This window comes from Ovis aries, chromosome 12 (genome assembly GCF_016772045.2).
Source record: "Ovis aries strain OAR_USU_Benz2616 breed Rambouillet chromosome 12, ARS-UI_Ramb_v3.0, whole genome shotgun sequence".
Classification (NCBI taxonomy): Eukaryota; Metazoa; Chordata; class Mammalia; order Artiodactyla; family Bovidae; genus Ovis; species Ovis aries.
In genome coordinates this window covers 29,400,705-29,421,310 of record NC_056065.1, presented here as the reverse complement: position 1 = coordinate 29,421,310, position 20,606 = coordinate 29,400,705, and the positions used below count along the sequence as shown (strand labels likewise).

General features: G+C 38.1%; 1 protein-coding gene across 21 annotated transcripts in view; it reads left to right on the top strand.

Annotated features, from left to right (window-relative positions):
• Window positions 1-20,606, top strand: part of CDC42BPA (CDC42 binding protein kinase alpha) — a 298,329-nt gene that overhangs the window by 117,549 nt on the left and 160,174 nt on the right. For all 21 annotated transcript variants that reach the window (XM_004013640.6, XM_060396358.1, XM_060396357.1 and 18 more), the window contains one exon: window positions 2,941-3,089. In XM_004013640.6, the coding sequence (XP_004013689.2) occupies window positions 2,941-3,089 (149 nt within the window). The remainder of the gene's footprint in view (window positions 1-2,940; window positions 3,090-20,606) is intronic.

Genomic DNA, 20,606 nt, shown 5'->3' with positions numbered 1-20,606 from the left:
TAACAGTCTGTTAAACATTAGACCTTGTAAATACAGCAACTAAACCATAGACCATAATTTAAAATACATTGTTTTCCTGATTTTCAAGGATTAACAAAATGAAATGTTTATTTTATTTAACACAATTGCCCATGCTTATAGTTTTAATGTATAATAATAAGAATGTGAATTTTCTCAAGACTTTTAAATCTTAATGTCAGCTCGGTAATAAACTTGAAATAGTAACAGTCTTCTATAATAAAATCACCTTAAAGACATTATAACTGGCATTTAAATATATTCTGTTTACTAACCTTCTTGTTAAATGCTGTACTCTGGAGAAGGTATCATTATTATGGTTATATAGATAAGAAAGTAAAGTACCAAATAATTAATTTTTCAAAAGCCACTTATAACCCACAGTTAGAATTTGAATACAGGTCTTTCTAAGTACAAAACCTTCTTTCCACTATGTTTAGCTTTCACTCACTGTATAAATACTCATGTATGTGTAATACATATCTAGAAAATAACAAAGAAGTAGTCTAGAAAATAGCGAAAAGTTACGACAGACATAGTCTATAATCTAACAACCCAGATTGCATTTTGTTGTCTACTCCTTGTTTTATCTTTTTTGATATACATGCACTGTAAAGGGACACTATTGTTTTTATTTACATTGTTGTACACTACTTCACTCTGACATTAGATGTGTGGATTTTCCACACATCTAGCAATTCTCCCACACCAGCTGGGTGTCCTCTGATTTAACTCAGTTCTGATACTGTCCACCTGGAGAAGGTATCAAATCTCACAGGTTAAGGGTTCAGTCCTTCAAGATGTCCCCACTATATACTCCCCAAAGCAAAGTCCATGTTGTTACTTGTGCTTCTGACCTCCAGGCTGTAGATGAGAGATTTCTACCGCCCTCTCCTCAAATTCAGTGTCTTTGCTAAAGCAGCTCACAGAACTCAGGAACAGCCCATTGAAATAGATGTGAAGGGTAGGCACGGAGCGTCATGCCCACTCCCAGGATGTACCATTCTCCCCGCACCTCCACTTGTTCGTCAGCCTAGGTGCTCTGTAAAACCCCATGCTGAGTTTTTATGAAGGCCTCACAACTTAAGCATGATTGCTTAGATTGATTAAATAATTGGCCATTGATTTTTTTTTTTAATTGAAGCATAGTTGGTTTACAGTGCTGTGTTAGTTGCTGGTGTATAGCAATGTGATTCAGGTAGACGCATACATACACACACACACACACACATATATATACATATTCTTTTCCATAATGTTTTATTATAGAATATTGAATATAGTTCCATGTGCTATGGAGTAGGGCCTTATTGTTTATTTTATATACAATAGTTTGTATGTGCTATTCCCAAACTCCTAATTTATCCCTCTCCCACCTCCTTTCCCCTTCGGTAACCATACCTACGTTTGTTTCCTATGTATGTGAGTGAGTCTGTTTCTGCTTTGAAAATAAGTTCATTTGTGTTACATTTTGGATTCCACAGATGAGCGATACCATATGGTGCTTGTCTTTCTCTGTCTGACTGACTTCACTTAATATGATAATCTCTACATCCATCTACATTACTGCAAATATTATCTCATGCTTTTAAGGGCTGAGTAGTATTCCATCATGTATATATACCACATCTTCTTTGTCCTTTCAGCTGTCAGTGGACATTGAGGTTGCTTCTGCAGTTATAAACAGTACTGCTATAAACATTGAGGGTGTATGTATCTGTTCAGATCATCATTTCCCCCAGATATATGCCCAGGGGTGGGGTTGCTGGGTGATATGGATGTTGGTGGTTTATTCAATTTCCAGTTCCTTTCCCTGGAGGTCACGAGTGAGGGCTCTGGGGGTAAGGGTGTGGGACTGAAAGTTCTGATACTGTACTCTTGATTGGTTCCCCAGGCAACCAGCCCCCATCCTTAGGTTTCCTAGAGGTTTTCCAGAAGTCACCTTATAAACTCTGGTGTGGCTGAAAGGAACTTGTTATAAATAACAAAAGACACCTTTATCTTGTCATTTGGGAAATTCCAATTTTTTTTTTTAACTTCTGTATTTTAATTGGAGGCTAATTACTTTACAATATTGTAGTGGTTTTTGCCATACATTGACACGAATCAGCCATGGGTTTACATGTGTTCCTCATCCTGAACCCCCCTCCCACCTCCCTCCCTAACCCATCCCTCTGAGTCATCCCAGTGCACCAGCTCTGAGCACCCTGTCTCATGCATCAAGTCTGGGCTGACGATCTGTTTCACATATGATAAAATACATGTTTCAGTGTTATTCTCTCAGATCATCCCACCCTTGCCTTCTCCCACAGAGTCCAAAAGACTTCTATACATCTGTGTCCTTTTGCTGTCTCGCATATAGGGTTATCGTTACCATTTTTCTAAATTCCAATGGTTTTAAGAAATTCTCTGCTCTATTCCCAAAATATATATATTTCTTATTATAAACCAAAATATTACAAACCCATCAGAGTTTGTATCTAAAATTAGTTCTCCTCTGTTTATGTATACCTAAGAAAAGTTTTGACTGGTTCAAGATGAAATAAGGAAAATAAAGTGATGATGAAGATGAATTTATTTAACATAAATGACTCTTATATGAAATGTTGGTAAAACTGTGGTCTGCTGTAGGTTGACAATAATGATGTTATTTTTCACTTTTAAAGACAACATCAAAGCAATGATAATCCCATGTTTTTCCCTGTTCAAGTTGTTAGAAGATTTATTTACTACTCTATGAAATTTTTAAGACTTATTGCTGCTGGTTAGACTTATTGCTGACAGTGCTGCTGGTCATCTTACATAGCTTCTTGTTAACTAACAGAAAAATATTTAATCTGATGCTGTTTGACCTTGCTGTACGTTAAGTACATTGATTTTTCACTTGTATTTATTGAGTACATTTTATATTTTCATTCCTAGTACCTGGTTATGGATTATTATGTTGGTGGGGATTTGCTTACTCTACTCAGCAAATTTGAAGATAGATTGCCTGAAGACATGGCTCGATTTTACTTGGCTGAGATGGTGATAGCAATTGATTCAGTTCATCAGCTGCATTATGTACACAGGTGAGTAAGATGCAGTGAAGGAGTGGATTATATACATGTCAGAAGAGATGTTTTTGTAAGAAAGTGATCATTTTGATGGCCGTGGGATGATTTCTTCTTTGTAAACTGTTTGACAGGTATAATGATTTATTTTAAAAATTTCCTACAAATGTGTTATTTTGTATATAGTTTAAGATGAAATGAAAAGAAAAAGGCCATTTACAAAATGACTTTTATATAGGCCTGTTTTTATGCCTGTTTTCAGATGTTAAAAATCTCTATTTAAACATCTCATAATTTATGTGTAATAAAAAATGTTAAAACTTATTGGATGGTTTAAAAGGCAGCCTCACATTTTAAAAGGAAAGAAAGTAGGAAATCCTCCCAGAGTTATTGGTGAATTAATCATTCAGATGAGAAAATCTTTTGAGTTGTGCAAAATGTGGGAGAGCAAAGTCACTAAGGAGAGGCAGGTAAAGGGATCTTGGCGTGTTAGAAAGAACAACCATTTACTAAGACAGCGGCTTGAAAACTTCAGGATATACATCAGAGTCACGTGGAGTGCTGTTAAAACTCCAGAGTTTCTGATCTAGTAGGTTGGATGGGGCTGGAGAATTGGCATCTCTAGACCAGCAGCAGTTATCAGTAGCATCACCTGAAAAGGTGTCAGTTAGTTAGTTTTAGTCACTAACTTGTGTCCAACTCTTCAACCCCATAAGTCGGACCTGATTGGCGACTAAACTAACTAACTAACACCTTGTCAGGTGAGGCTACTGATACTGCTGCTGGTCTAGTGACCTCACTTTGGGTAACTTATGCTAAGATAGCAATGGGTGTTTCTTTTGAGTGGCAAGTGATAAGTGTAATCTCTGTGAAGAACAGGAATGGGGGAAGAAAAAAATTTTCCCTGCCTCAATGTTTATTTTGATGTAGGTATCTTATGTTATGGATATCTTATGATGATTGATTTAATTAGTAATGAAGTTTTAGGACATCATTAAAATAATATTTTGGTTAAAAATTTTTGTATTTTTCAGATCTCAATTTTACTTTTCCTATTTACATGCTTTTCTCTGTTGATATCTGATAATCACAAATTTTATTGAAAACTAAAACATGAGCACACTTTAAAAATGGTAAAGCACAATGCAGTTTTTAAGATGGTACTGTGGTCTCCAGAGTGAATTATAGTATAAGAACCCAAAGTGCTTTTTTGTTGCTTAAGCAGTAATCCAAGATTTTGACTAAGGACTGTCATTTAAAAATACTTTAAGATATAATTTCATCGAACATTTAAAGAACGCTAGTCTTAGACTTGTGGAGTTTAGAGAAACTTTACTTAGCTCACATCTAAATTTTCAACAAGGAATGATCATTTCTGAAAATAATGCATCCAGATACAGAGATAGTAAGTATAAGGTATTTCTGTTACCCTACTTTCTGCCAGGTTGTGACAGATATTCTTAACTGATCATAGGACCCTTTCCCACTGACTATATATGCAGTCTTATAATTATTCTCAACATAGCATTCTGGGTATCAACTGTTTCTGATACTGACATCTGGATTGAAATCCATTTCAACCCTCAGTGCTGCTTGAGTACCAGGCTGGGTTTAGAAAAGGCAGGAAAACCAGAGTTCACATTGCCAACATTCGATGGATCATAGAGAAAGCAAGAGAATTCCAGAAAAACATCTACTGTTTCATTGACTACTCTAAAGCCTTTGACTGTGTGGATCACAACAAACAGTGGAAAATTTTTAAAGAGGTGTTAATACACTCCATGTTACCTGTCTCCTGAGAAACCTATATACAGGTCAAGAAGCAAGAGTTAGAATCAGACCTGGAACAACGGACTGGTTCCACATTGGGAAAGGAGTACGGCAAGGCTATATATTGTCACCCTTCTTATTTAACTTCTGTACAGAGTACATCATGCAAAATCCTGGGCTGGATGAATCACAAGCTGGAATCAAGATTGCCAGGAGAAATATCAATAACCTCAGATATGCAGATGACACCACCCTTATGGCAGAAAGCAAAGAACTAAAGAGCCTCTTGATGAGGGTGAAAGAGGAGAGTTTAAAAGCTGGCTTAAAACTCAGCGTTCAAAAAACTAAGATCATGGCATCCAGTTTCATCACTTCCTGGCAAATAGAAGGGGAAAAAGTGGAAGGAGTGACATTTTTTTTTCTTGGGCTTCAAAATCACCACAGACGGTGACTGCAACCATGAAATTAAATGACCCTTTCTCCTTGGAAGGAAAACTATGTCCAACCTAGACAGCATATTAAAAACAGAGACATCATTTGCTGACAATGGCCCATAGAGTGAAAAGCTATGGTTTTTCCAGTGGTCATTTACAGATTTGAGAGTTGGATCACAAAGAAGGCCGAGCACTGAAAAATTGATGTTTTCGTATTGTGGTTCTGGAGAAGACTCTTGAGAGTTCCTTGGATAACAAGGAGATCAAACCAGTCAATGCTAAAGGAAATCAATGCTGAATATTTATTGGAAGGACTAATGCTGAAGCTCCAGTACTTTGGCCACATGATGTGAATAGTGGACTCACTGGAAAGACCCTGATACTGGTAAAGATTGAAGGCAAAAGGAGTAGGGGACGGCAGAGGCTGGGTTGGTTAGATAGCATCACTGACTCCACAGACATGAATTTGAGCAAATTCTGAGAGATAGTGAAGGTCAGGGGAGCCTGGCATGCTGCAGTCCATTGGGTCACAAAAAGTCAGACATGACTTAGCTACTAAACAATAACAACTTAATGTTAAATGAATCCTATTCATTCCATTATTGGACAGCTCCAGTGTTACAGAATTTTACTTTATGGTGAGCTCAATTTCTTTTTCTCCTAATCATTGGTCCTAGTTTTGCCTTTAGAGTCAAATATAGTAATCTAATTTATCTTATAGTCATCATGCTTTCTGAAGTCATCTCTTCTTTAGGTTAAATATCTAAATATTTATAGTGTCTCTGTTATCAAAATTTATATATTCTCTTTCCCACTGTCTCACACATGTACACATACACACACATACTCTCTCTCTTATCACCCTATGACCACTTCCATACCTCTTCTCTCTCCCTTCTTGTCTTTCTTTTTGCTTGGCAGTGAACATGTTCAGGTACGTCAGTGCTCTTCTTAAAATGTTATTCCCATTTTCTTGATAGACTGTTTTCAGCAAGTAGTTTACTGAGGAAATATTTGTTGAGTCCTCTTTTACAAATAGCATTTTACTATTTATATGTGAAATTTTAAGTAAGTATAGCATACAGTTCTGACACTGAAGACAAGCTTCTTGTCCATTTTGGAGCACGAAATATAAGATAAATAAAATTTAGTGAAGATTTTTTTAAAGATAAAACCAAGCTTATTTTAAAGTGTATATGGAAAGGCCACAGAACAAAAATAGCTAAAATGGTTTTGAAGAGGGAGAATAAAGTAAAAAGAATCACTGTAGCTGATATTAAGACATACTATATTGTTGTCTTAAGCAAGACTCTGGTAATGGTGGAGGAATAAGCACATAGATCAGTAGATAGAATAGAGAACCCAGTCATAGACTGACACCAATCACTCCCAGCTGATTCTGACAAGTTGCAAAAGCAGTTAATGGCGGAAACATAGTATGAAGTAAAGGAAGACACATTTGAGATGAATGAATCTCTTCAGTGAAATAGATAACATAAAAGATCTATTGTTGTTGTTCATTCGTTTAATCTTATCCACCTCTTTTGTGACCTCATGGACTGTAGCACACAAGGTTCCTCTGTCCCTAGTGATGTCCAGGCAAGAATAGTGGATTCGGTTGCCATTTCCTTCTCCAGTGGGTCTTCCCAGATCAGAGATCAAACCTGTGTCTCCTGTGTCAGCAGTCAGATTCTTTTCCACTGAACCACCAGGAAAGCCCAAAGGAACTATATATGTGTGTGTGTGTGTGTGTGTGTGTGTGTGTGTATGCAAATGAGCTAATATAAACAGTACATGTAATGAATGATCACTTGGTAATTTGTTGTATGCTGTGTTAAAGCATAGAATAGTGTACTGATCAAATTATTTACTTTTATATTTGCCTTATGGCAACCCACTCCACTGTGCTTGCCTGGAGAATTCCATGGACAGAGGAGCCTGATAGGTTACAGTCTATAGGGGTTGCAAAGAGTTGAACATGATTGGAAGTGACTAATACTTTTTCTCCATAGTTTTTAAGCTTCTGGAGGTAGAGACTATGATGTTTTCCTTATTGTGTTTAATAGATAAATTTTATTGTGTATCTCTGGAGGTTTCCTTCCTCTAGACAGGAAACCTTGTGTTTGTTTCAAAGTCATCTTACTGGATGTGGGTTAGTTGGTTTTTGCAATATAGTATTCCCATTGTCAAATCATACTTTAGGAACAGTTACTATTGCATCTATTATTTAGACTATACATAAACTTAAAAAATAGTCAAATCAGTGATTGTGTTATGTCCACTGGATTGTATTTCCTCACTGTAGTAATTTATCTACATGTTTATTCTTTCCTTTTCTTTCTCCTATCATTCCACAGTGGACTTAGGTAGTTTAAAGTGCATCCAATAAAACAGTGGCAGAATATTTGTATGAGTAAAGAATCATGAGATAGAACTTATAATTAAAGATGAAGAATCTAAATCAGGAAAAAATAACCAATAAGCAGCAGTTGTTGCTATGTTTTTGTGTTTTTCATGCTTGCCTTTACTTGTTTTACTTGGTATATTGCTTATTCATGTAAAAATGCTCATATTTCATATCAGACAAGAATCCTAAGGTCTCAGGCACACCAATTTTTTTGTTGGATAGACTCTGTCTCTGAGGTCAGATTAGATTGGTTTTGTGGAAGCTAATGGAGTGTGTGTGCTTTCCTGTGTTTGTCTTAAATATTAAGTACTGGCTTCAACAAATCCTAGGGTGGAAAGTATTTTTTGAAGTACTCTGTCCTTACTCTAGTCCAAAAATAAAACAAGAGGCAAAAAATAATTCCCTTATTTTTCATGGATTTCTTCATCACTTCTTTTTCCTCATGGAATTTATTCAGTATTCAAGATTCATGACTATAGTTTTTATAAACCTCACCTAGTAATGTTAATACTGTTTTATGTAATATGGTTAACTCTAGGGTAAAGTATACTGATACATTACAAGAAATGGGTCATACCTATTTCTATAGAATTTTTTGAGGGAAATAACACAGAATTCAGTTTCAAAAAAGTTTTTTCATCCCTTATCCCATAAGATTTTACGAAGGATAGGTATGTACATGCCTCCACCAGGGCTTCAGGCAGATTTCTTCTCTTTTCAGCATGGATATGTAGTATGATTTGTCAGTTATTCTCTTGGTATATGTAAAATCATTATACTTTTATAATGAAATAGAAATACTTTGAAGCCCAAGGCTACTAAAAAACTCCCTTCAGTCTCCTACAGGTCTGAGTCTCATTTGAAAACTAGAATTTTTGATACTACTAATGAAGGAGTTATTTGTATAATACCTTAAAATTACTAAAGAATAGATAGTTTTATAGTTAGAAATTGTCAGACTAGAGTTGTAGGTGAAGTTGGGATGTCAGCCATTATAGAGATCATTTTACTTAAAGATAGTCATTGTATTACAGTGCTTTTAGTATTTCAGTAACTGCAAGCAATCTGGGCCAACTTCACAACTTAAAGGGACCAGTCTCAAAAGACCACCCTTACTTCTGGCACCAATTACAGTTCGGGGGGTTCCCAAAACCACTTTCAATTTTAACAATTTTTAAGAAAGATTCAGAAAACTCACTGAAAGCTCTTCTACTTAAAGTTCCAGTTTAACACATGGAAAGGGTATAGAGTAAAATCAGCTGGGAGAAAGAAGTGCACAGGGCAGCTCTCAGAAGTACCAAACCCAGGGCTTCTGTCCTCTCCTCCTTGTGAAGTGAGGATCGCATTACTTCCCGGGCATCCATGTGACAGTACAAGTGGAGTACTGCCAATCACAGAAACTCACCTGAGCGTTTGGTTTCCAGAGTTTTGGGGATTGCTCAATCACATATTGCCTACACGACTGACCTTTCATCTTCAGCCCTTTCCTGCAGTTGAGATGATATTTTCCAGTCCCTTTCAAAGATAAAAGTGATACTACATGGACCAAACAAATTACATCATCATGAATTACATTGTTAATCTGTTTGGTGGCCCAAGGCCCCAGACAAAGATGCCCTATTGGGTATAATGTGCCAAGGTCCTCGAGGTCACCTACCAGTAGCTGCAGCAAAAGCCAGACATCTCTTTGGATAAGATTAGTTCTTCACTGCACAGGCCACTTCCTGGCCTTTAGCCAAGGCTTTTTTACAACAAAATGGTCATATTTGGGGGGTGGGGTGCTTAGATTTAGTGTAACGTTTATATAATGAACAGAGCAATAATTCTAGTGTGAGTATGTCTGTCATTTAGAGGAGCTCAGTAGGGATAAATTCAAAGAAACCAGTAATTCATCTAATAAGGCCATATTAGATGGTCTTCATATTTTTGTACTACTATGTTAATTACTTGTTTTCCCCCTTTGATCTGTTATTTTTACCATATGATAAACTTGTGCAGAACTGTTTAGCATAGAATCTAGTTGAGGGTTAGCAAAATTGAGTTCTTTCTCTAGCCGATCATTTTATTGTGTCCTGAGGAGGCTTTAACTAAATCTTCTGATACATTTATTTATTAATATCAGTATTATCAAAAGACCTACATAATATAATTGAATCTTACCAGCAAGGCCAGTGTTAACACCATATGGTGAGTCAGAAGATGCTGGCATATTACCAGGGTCCCACTGAGTTAGCAACCTATAGTCCATCATCATGTCATATGACTAAATTGTCTCCCAGAACAATGGCACTCAGGTTTGCAGAATTCCATTTGATGATGCCAGGTGCCAAAAGCAGGAAGTTGTTTCAGCAACATATGGCTTCACCCCTTGTGGTATCTTGTGTAATTGAGCTAAGAGACAATAGCATCTCTTGCTCTAAGCCTCTCACAGAGCTTCAATATAATATTGGATTCCCCTTATTACATAATCTATTTATTTATACTTTTATCCTTAGCTATTACTTTTTCTTCTCTCCATCTGTCACTTATTCTCGCCCAAACTTTTGGTCCTTTGGGAAAAATGTTAGGTTTGACCCTGTGCTGGTCCAGATTGGCAGCAGCAGTACTAGCAGGTGCCTCCATACCAATGCATTGATGCAGTGTAGGGTTGCATAAATACAGAAATACCTATCTGAGTGACCAAGCAGCCCAACAGTATTCCCTGCCAGCCTCCATTTTACCAGATGAGAAGATGGCATGACTCACCCTACCAAGTCCTTGGGAATACTGACATTAAGGTTTAAGGGCTAGAATTTCTTCTTAGGAACTATCCTTGCTTTTGGCATTTACAATTGCAGCCCTGGTGCTGAGACTCTGCATCTGGTAGGAAGGTGAGATGAGGAGGGAAGAATTATACAGTCATACCATCATCTAATGGACAGAGGTTTGTGACATTGTACAGGAGACAGTGATCAAGAACATCCCCAAGAAAAAGAAATGTAAAAAGGCAAAATGGTTGTCTGAGGAGGTCTTGCAAATAGTTGAGAAAAGAAGAGACGCTAAAGGCAAAAGGGAAAAGAAAAGATATACCAGTTGATTGTAGAGTTCCAGGGAAAGCAATAGGACACTGAAAGAGGAACTCCCCGGGTCAGTAGGTGCCCAATAGGCTACTGGAGATCAGTGGAGACATAACTCCAGAAAGAATGAAGGGATGGAGCCAAAGCAAAAACAATACCCAGTTGTGGATTGACTGGTGATAGAAGCAAGGTCCGATGCTGTAAAGAGCAGTATTGCATAGGAACCTGGAATGTCAGGTCCATGAATCAAGGCAAATTGGAAGTGGTCAAACAGAAGATGGCAAGAGTGAACGTCAACATTCTAGGAATCAGCGAACTAAAATGGACTGGAATGAGTGAATTTAACTCAGATGACCATTATATCTACTACTGTGGGCAGGAATCCCTCAGAAGAAATGGAGTAGCCATCATGGTCAACAAAGAGTCCAAATGCAGTACTTGGATGCAATCTCAAAAACGACAGAATGATCTCTGTTCGTTTCCAAGGCAAACCATTCAATATCACAGTAATCCAAGTCTATGCCCCAACCAGTAATGCTGAAGAAGCTGAAGTTGAACGGTTCTATGAAGACCTACAAGACCTTTTAGAACTAACACCCAAAAAAGATGTCCTTTTCACTATAGGGGACTGGAATGCAAAAGTAGGAAGTCAAGAAACACCTGGAGTAACAGGCAAATTTGGCCTTGGAATGTGGAATGAAGCAGGGCAAAGACTAATAGAGTTTTGCCAAGAAAATGCACTGGTCATAACAAACACCCTCTTCCAACAACACAAGAGAAGACTCTACACGTGGACATCACCAGATGGTCAACACCGAAATCAGATTGATTATATTCTTTGCAGCCAAAGATGGAGAAGCTCTATGCAGTCAACAAAAACAAGACCAGGAGCTGACTGTGGCTCAGATCATGAACTCCTTATTGCCAAATTCAGACTGAAATTGAAGAAAGTAGGGAAAACCACTAGACCATTCAGGTATGACCTAAATCAAATCCCTTATGATTATACAGTGGAAGTGAGAAATAGATTTAAGGGACTAGATCTGATAGACAGAGTGCCTGATGAACTATGGACGGAGGTTCGTGACATTATACAGGAGACAGGGATCAAGACCATCCCCATGGGAAAGAAATGCAAAAAAGCAAAATGGCTGTCTGAGGAGGCCTTACAAATAGCCTTGAAAAGAAGAGAAGCCAAAAGCAAAGCAGAAAAGGAAATAAATAAGCTTCTGAATGCAGAGTTGCAAAGAATAGCAAGAAGAGATAAGAAAGCCTTCTTCAGCAATCAATGCAAAGAAATAGAGGAAAAGAACAGAATGGGAAAGACTAGAGATCTCTTCAAGAAAATTAGAGATACCAAGGGAACATTTCATGCAAAGATGGGCTCGATAAAGGGCAGAAATGGTATGGACCTAACAGAAGCAGAAGATATTAAGAAGTGGCAAGAATACACAGAAGAACTGTACAAAAAAGATTTTCACGACCCAGATAATCACCATGGTGTGATCACTCACCTAGGGCCAGACATCCTGGAATGTGAAGTCAAGTGGGCCTTAGAAAGCATCACTACAAACAAAGCTAGTGGAGGTGATTAAATTCCAGTTAAGCTATTTCGAATCCTGAACGATGATGCTGTGAAAGTGCTGCACTCAATATGCCAGCAAGTTTGGAAAACTCATCAGTGGCCACCAGACTGGAAAAGGTCAGTTTTCATTCCAATCCCAAAGAAAGGCAATGCCAAAGAATGCTCAAACTACCGCACAATTGTACTCACCTCACATGCTAGTAAAGTCATGCTCAAAATTCTCCAAGCCAGGCTTCAGCAGTACATGAACCATGAACTTCCAGATGTTCAAGCTGGTTTTAGAAAAGGCAGAGGAACCAGAGATCAAATTGCCAACATCTGCTGGATCATGGAAAAAGCAAGAGAGTTCCAGAAAAACATCTATTTCTGCTTTATTGACTATGCCAAAGCCTTTGACTGTGTGGATCACCATAAACTGTGGAAAATTCTGAAAGAAATGGGAATACCAGACCACCTGACCTGCCTCTTGAGAAACCTATATGCACGTCAGGAAGCAACTGTTAGAACTCAACATGGAACAACAGACTGGTTCCAAATAGGAAAAGGAGTACGTCAAGGCTGTATATTGTCACCCTGCTTATTTAACGTATATGCAGAGTACATCATGAGAAACACTGGGCTGGAAGAAGCACAAGCTGGAATCAAGATTGCTGGGAGAAATATCAATAACCTCAGACATGCAGATGAAACCACCCTTATGGCAGAAAGTGAAGAGGAGCTAAAAGCCTCTTGATGAAAGTGAAAGAGGAGAGTGATAAAGTTGGCTTAAAGCTCAACATTCAGAAAACGAAGATCATGGCATCTGGTCCCATCACTTCATGGGAAATAGATGGGGAAACAGTGGAAACAGTGTCAGACTTTATTGTTTTGGGCTCCAAAATCACTGCAGATGGTGATTGCAGCCATGAAATTAAAAGTCACTTACTCCTTGGAAGAAAAGTTATGACCAACCTAGATAGCATATTGAAAAGCAGAGACATTACTTTGCCAACAAAGGTCTGTCTAGTCAAGGCTATGGTTTTTCCAGTGGTCATGTATGGATGTGAGAGTTGGACTGTGAAGAAAGCTGAGCACCAAAGAATTGATGCTTTTGAACTGTGGTGTTGGAGAAGACTCTTGAGAGTCCCTTGGACTGCAAGGAGATCCAACCAGTCCATTCTGAAGGAGATCAGCCCTGGGATTTCTTTGGAAGGAATGATGCTAAAGCTGAAACTCCAGTACTTTGGCCACCTGATGAGCAGAGTTAACTCATTGGAAAAGACTCTGATGCTGGGCGGGATTGGGAGCAGGAGCAGAAGGGGATGATCGAGGATGAGATGGCTGGATGGCATCACTGACTCAATGGATGTGAGTCTGAGTGAACTCCAGGAGTTGGTGATGGACAGGGAGGCCTGGCGTGCTGCGATTCATGGGGTCACAAAGAGTCGGACACGACTGAGCGACTGAACTGAACTGAAGGAAAGCAAAGAGAGATAAGAAAGCCTTCCTCAGTGATCAATGCAAAGAAATAAAGGAAAATAATAGAATGGAAAAGACTAGACATCTCTTCAAGAAAATCAGAGACACCAAGGGAACATTTCATGCAAGATGGCCTCAATAAAACAAGTGGTATGGACCTAACAGAAGTGGAAGTTATTAAAAAGAGGTGGCAAGAATATACAGAAGAACTATACAAGAAAGGTCTTCGTGACCCAGATAACCACGATGCTGTGATCACCTGCCTAGAGCCAGACGTCCTGGAATGCGAAGTTAAGAGGGCCTTAGGAAGCATCACTACAAAGCTAATGGAGGTGATGGATTCCATTTGAGCTATTTGAAATCCTATAAGATCATGCTGTGAAAGTGCTGCACTCAATATGCCAGCAAATTTGGAAAACTCATCAGTGGCCACAGTTTTCATTCCAATCTCAAGGAAAGGCAATGCCAAAGAATGTTCAAACTACCGTACAATTGCACTCATCTCACACACTAGCAAAGTAACGCTTAAAATTCTTCAAGCCAGGCTTCAACCGTACATGAACCGTGAACTTCCAAATGTTGAAGCTGGATTTAGAAAAGGCAGAGGACCCAGAGATAAATTGCCAACATTCGTTGGATCATCAAAAAAGCAAAGAGTTCCAGAAAAACATCTGTTTCTGCTTTATTGACTACGCCAAAGACTTTGACTGTGTGAATCACAACAAACTGTGGAAAATTCTTCAAGAGATGGTCTGAAAATTCTTCAGACCACCTGACCTGCCTCTTGAGAAATCTGTATGCAGGTCAAGAGTCAACAGTTAGAATTGGATGTGGAACAGCAGACTGGTTCCAAATCAGGAGAGGAGAACATCAAGGCTGTATATCACCACCCTGCTTATTGAACTTATATGCAGAATACATCATGCAAAATGCTGGGCTGGATGAAGCTCAAGCTGGAATCAAAATTGCTGGGAGAAATATCAATAACCTCAGATAAGCAGATGACAACACCCTTATGGCAGAGAGCAAAGAACCAAAGAGCCTCTTAATGAAAGTGAAAGAGGAGAGTGAAAAAGTTGGCTTAAAGCTCAACATTCAGAAAACTAAAATCATGGCATCTGGTCTCATCACTTCATGGCAAATAAATGGGAAACAGTGGAAACAGTGAGAGACTTCATTTTCCTGGGCTCCAAAGTCACTGCAGATGGTGACTGGAGCCATGAAATTAAAAGATGCTTACTCCTTGGGAGAAAAGCTATGAACAACCTAGACAGTGTATTAAAAAGCAGAGACATTACTTTGTCAACAAAGGTCCGTTTAGTCAAGGCTATGATTTTCCCAGTGGTCATGTGTGGATGTGAGAGTTGGACTATAAGGAAGGCTGAGTGCTGAAGAATTGATGCTTTTGAACTGTGTTGTTGGAGAAGACTCTTGAGAGTCCCTTGGACTGCAAGGAGATCCAAGCAGTCCATCCTAAAGGAAATTAGTCCTGAATATTCATTGGAAAGACTGATGCTGAAGCTGAGACTCCAATACTTTAGCCACCTCATGCGAAGAGCTGACTCACTGGAAAAGACCCTGATGCTGGGAAAGATTGAGGGCAGGAGGAGAAGGGGACAACAGAGGATGAGATGGTTGGATGGCATCACTGACTCAATGGACATGGGTTTGGGTGGACTCCGGAGTTGGTGGTGGACAGGGAGGCCTTGCGTGCTGCCGTTCATGGGGTCGCAAAGAGTCAGACACGACTGAGCGACTGAACTGAACTGAACCATCATCCTCCTTCATGTCCTCTTCCCCTAAGAAAGTGAGGTATCACAGATTTACTTGTTATGTATTGTTGGTGAAATAATTTTCTTTTTATCACTAAGAAGGCTTTTGTTTTGCCTTGAAACTAACTTTGTATTGTAAATGCAAGTATACCAGGCTTTGGTAGGCATATTCCTCTGAATTTTTGCTTCTTGTTTTTATGCTTTTCATTTTGAGCCTCTCTTTAGTATATGGCAGTTAGTTGTTCTACTTGCTAATCCAGGAAAAAAAATCAATAACTGTTATTAGTGATTATTTTTGTGCTTTCATTACTTGTTTCAAGAAATGTGTTGATTTTTACAATATGATTTTTGAATTTAATAAAAACAGTGAAGTTAGTAAGTTTTGAAATGGATTCTGATGAAGACAGAAGTGCCTAGACAACATAACAGTGTATAAATACATTTTAAAGTAATTTTATATTATTTTAGTAGTACCATCTGTTCGAGAATTATTTGAAGAAACTTCAGCCAGAAGAATGCAGAATATGGCTAGCCATTTTCTTGCAAGTTGGTGGCTGATTTCATTGTAAAACAGAACATGCTGGGTTTTGGCTCAGTTGGTCTCACTTCTGCTTCATGGTATCTGAAACCAACACAGAGTTCTGATAGGTGTTAAGTGAACTTTGTGGAATATCATGAAATATTGATATATCTTACTGCATTATATAAAGTAGGAACCATTATGTTATCAACAAATATGACTATTGTGTGTATATAAAAATAGTATCATCATATACTTATTAAAAAGAAAAGTCTGTTAAACTATTTGATTACTCATTAGCATCTTATGTAAATAATTATGTGGTATTTTAAAATAGATAAGTTTTGGCCATTAACTTGCTATTTTCCGCCTATTTCTCATTATTTAACTTTAGCAGTAGAAATACTTTGGTTAATCTGAGATATATATTCGGTAACCCTAGCACCAAGCACAATCTGTGGTACATAGTGATTATTCAGTTGTTAGCTGATTAAGTGATTAGTAAAAACTGTAGAAGAACATTGACTAGGTAAATGTTAGGGCTTCCCTGCAGCTCTGCTGGTAAAGAATCTGCCTGCAATGCAGGAGACCCTGGCTCAATTCCTGGGTCAGGAAGATCCCCTGTAGAAGGAATCGTCTATTCACTCCAGTATTCTTGGCCTTCCCTGATGGCTCAGACAGTGAAGAATACCCCTGCATTGCAGGAGACCTGGGTTCCATCCCTGGGTTGGGAAGATCCCCTGGAGCAGGGAAAGACTACCTACTCCAGTGTTCTTGCCTGGAAAATCCCATGGACAGAGGAGCCTGCCAGGCTGCATACAATCCACGGGATTGCAGAGGGTGGGGTGGGACACGACTGAGCCACTTTCACTTTTAAGCATAAATAAGCCTTTATTCATAGTGCTAGGGCATGAGATGCTTTCAAGGAATATACTGCTTGTTATGGAATGAGGATGTGTTCCCCACACCCTCAGTTCATATGATGAAGCTCTTAGTTCCCAGTATGTCTTTAGGAAGTGATTAGGTTAGATGATGTCATTAAGATAGGGTCCTCATGATGGGATTAGTGAAAGAAGGTAGCAGAGTGTGCTCCCCTCTCCCCGAGTCTGTGAGCACACCAAGGAAAGGCCGTGTGAGGACAGAACTGGAGGGCAGCCATCTGCATGCCAGGAAAATAGTCCTAACTGCAAGCCAAACCCTGTTGGACGTTGATCTTGGACTTCCCAACCTCTTTCACTGCGAGAAAATAAATTTCTTTTGTTTAAGCCACCCAGTTTATGGTATTTATCATGGCAGCTCAAGCTGACTTAGACATTGCCTTAGGAAGGAAAGGCAGATTTTATAGAGCTTTAGCAAGTGAGGTCATGTGGAGGGAATATGGGGAGAGCTACCTCATTTAATTGTGCTTTGCTTTATTATACGTCAAATGCACTATGCTTTTTGTAGATTGAAGTTTTATGGCAACCTTGCATTGGAAGATGATGGTTATCATTTTTAAGTAATAAAGCATTTTTAAATTCAAGTATGTACATTGTTTTTTAAGACATAGAGCATAATGCTGGACTCACTAGACTACATTATAGTGCAAACATAATTTTATATGCACTGGGAAACCAGAAACTTCATGTGACTTGCTTTATTGCTGATAAGCTTGATTGCAGTGGTCTGGAACCTAACCTGCAATATTTCTGAGGTGTACCTGTAGTGTCAAAGGCTGATCTCAGAAGAGAAAGCAGTTATTCTGCAGTTTAGGAGTTGGCGATTGGCCAGTTGGGATTTTAACCAGAGGAGTGGAGGTAAAGATCATGGGCAAAAGGGGATGTGAGAAATGACTGAGCTGGGAGGGACAAGGACATAGGAGGTCCACTGATGAAAGAAAATCACATACCATTGACTGTTACACAGTTTTAAGTTCTTCTCCTTAGTGATACATTGTTTAAGTACAATATAAATATGTGTTAAAAAGATTATCTTAATATAACAACAATAAGGAGCATAAAATAATAAGCCTATAAATTTTCTCAAGGTAGTTTTCAGGGTTGGGCCTTAAAAAAAGAAGCTTTTTATTTTAACACCATTTTAGATTCACAGGAAATTGCACTCAGTTCAAAAAGATCTCATGTACCTTTTACTCATTTTCCCCCTTTATTCCATCTTGCTGCTACTGCTAAGTCACTTCAGTCGTGTCCAACTCTGTGCTACCCCATAGACAGCAGCCCACCAGGGTCCCCCGTCCCTGGGATTCTCCAGGCAAGAACACTGGAGTGGGTTGCCATTTTCTTCTCCAATGCATGAAAGTGAAAAGTGAAAGTGAAGTCACTCAGTTGTGTCCGACTCTTAGCGACCCCATGGACTGCAGCCTACCAGGCTCCTCCATCCGTGGGATTTTCCAGGCAAGAGTACTGGATTGGGTTGCCGTTGCCTTCTCCGTTATTCCATCTTACCCCATGCTTAATAAGGGGCTTCCCAGGTATTGCTAGTGGTAAAGAACCCACCTGCCAGTGCAGGAGACACAAGAGACGTGCTTTTGATCCCTGGGTCTGGAAGATCCTCTGGAGGAGGGCATGGCAGCCCACTCCAGTATTCTTGCCTGGAGAATCCCCATGGATAGAGGAGCCTGGCAGGCTATGGTCTGTAGGATCTTGAAGAGTCAGACATGACTGAAGCAGCTTAGCATGCACACGCATATCATGCTTATTAGGACTTTCCTTTCAATGATACAGTGGGTAGTAGTTTAATCTACATTTTATCATCCCTGGACTCCCTGTTCTTTTCTTCTTTTTCCCATAGTCTCTTTCCTTTGTCTTGCTTCTACATGCATATTAGAGTTTGGTCTGCTGGATCTGAATGTTTATTTTTGTAATTAGAAATGATTTTAATTTCATGGTAGACTTTCTTTGAGTTACAGTATAGGTGTGAGTTGTCAGTTTCACTTGTTTCCTCTTGTTAATTGTATCTAGATGGTTTCTTGAAGGATGTGCATCAATAAAAAGATTAGAATTTGGGCAGCCACTGTTGGGAAAGATAAGTTTGAGAAAAGTTATTGACAGAATGTTATGAATAACTTTTTTCAGTTGTAAAGTAAGCTTCAAATTAATATTCCTATAAAATATTCAAATGTATGGCTAACAAAGAGGCAGTTTGTGACATAATTTTACCAGTGTTGGTTTCCTTTTCTGTATTACTGATGTAATATGTATTTGATAAAATTATGATATAATTTTAATAACCATTTTGGTTGTGATGTTTTAATACAGTATGCTAATTTTTTTCTATATTGGTATATAAAGAGGAGGAGTAGGAAGACCAGGAAATGAAAGCATTCATATGTGAGAGCCTACATCCTCAACCTGTGTAAATGATGACAAGGAACCAGATGGGAGACACTGACGTGATGTTGATGAAAGGAGAGACATGTGTCCTAAATGAGTAGTTAGTTCTCAGTAATCAACCACTATGCAATAATCCAACTGTGGTTTCTGGACTGGGGCGGATGTATATGTAGGTGCAACCTCTCTAGTTGATTTTGTTGTCCATCCAGAGTTGAAAACTGCAGCTTTGAAGGTTAACTAATGTTATTATAGCCACATTTTACTATTATAGGAATAATATTTATAATAATCATGCTCTGGTACTGATATTCTAGTGAAATGTTAAAATAAGAATGACCTATAGAATATTTCCCTTTTAATATGGTCATTGTTTCGGGATGCTTTTTTATTCTTATAAAGAAGAATAATATAGAATAATTGTTAAATATTATATATGTAACAGTTATATAAGTAATTGTTATATATAAAATGTATATCATGAGTATTAATTTTGACTTAGAATTTTAAATAATATTGTTCTTTTTAAGATAAATGTTTTAAGTCGTGTTCTTTTTAAGTCAAATAATGCTTTTCCTTGGAGATAAAGAAAATTATAGATTACAGAAGCTTTAATTAATGATGAATGGTATGACTTATATTCAAATTAAGAAGAAATTTCTTATAAATGGAGTCATTCATCATATTTTTTTTTGGTCTGATGTCCTTTGATCAGCATAAGTTTTTTGAGATTCATCCAATTTGATCTTTCCTTCTTGCTGAGTAGCCTTCCACTGACAGTTTATTTTTCTGACAGTTTATCCACCTACCTGCTGATTGTCATTTGAGTTTTTTCCAGTTTTGAACTGTTAATGTATATAGCTGTTATTAACAGTCTTTTACTCCACATGGTTTTACGGATGAGTGGTCCTTTACTTTTAATTGAATCCTGTTTAAACTGTTTTAGAAAATTTGAAAAGCCATTTACCTTAATTTATGGAGATAGTAAAACCTTAACAACAACACTTGACAAGGATAGTACAAGAAGAGAATGTTATATGAAACAATGTCGCTTATGAATATGAAGGTAAGGTTTTAAATAAAAGTTGAATTCAGTAATATGCATATTATGTATTTTCAATGCTAAGACAAACTTAATCTCTCTGAAAGTTTTTAATCCCTTCTAAAATTATAGTAGTCAGTATGTTCTTTTAGTGGCATATGA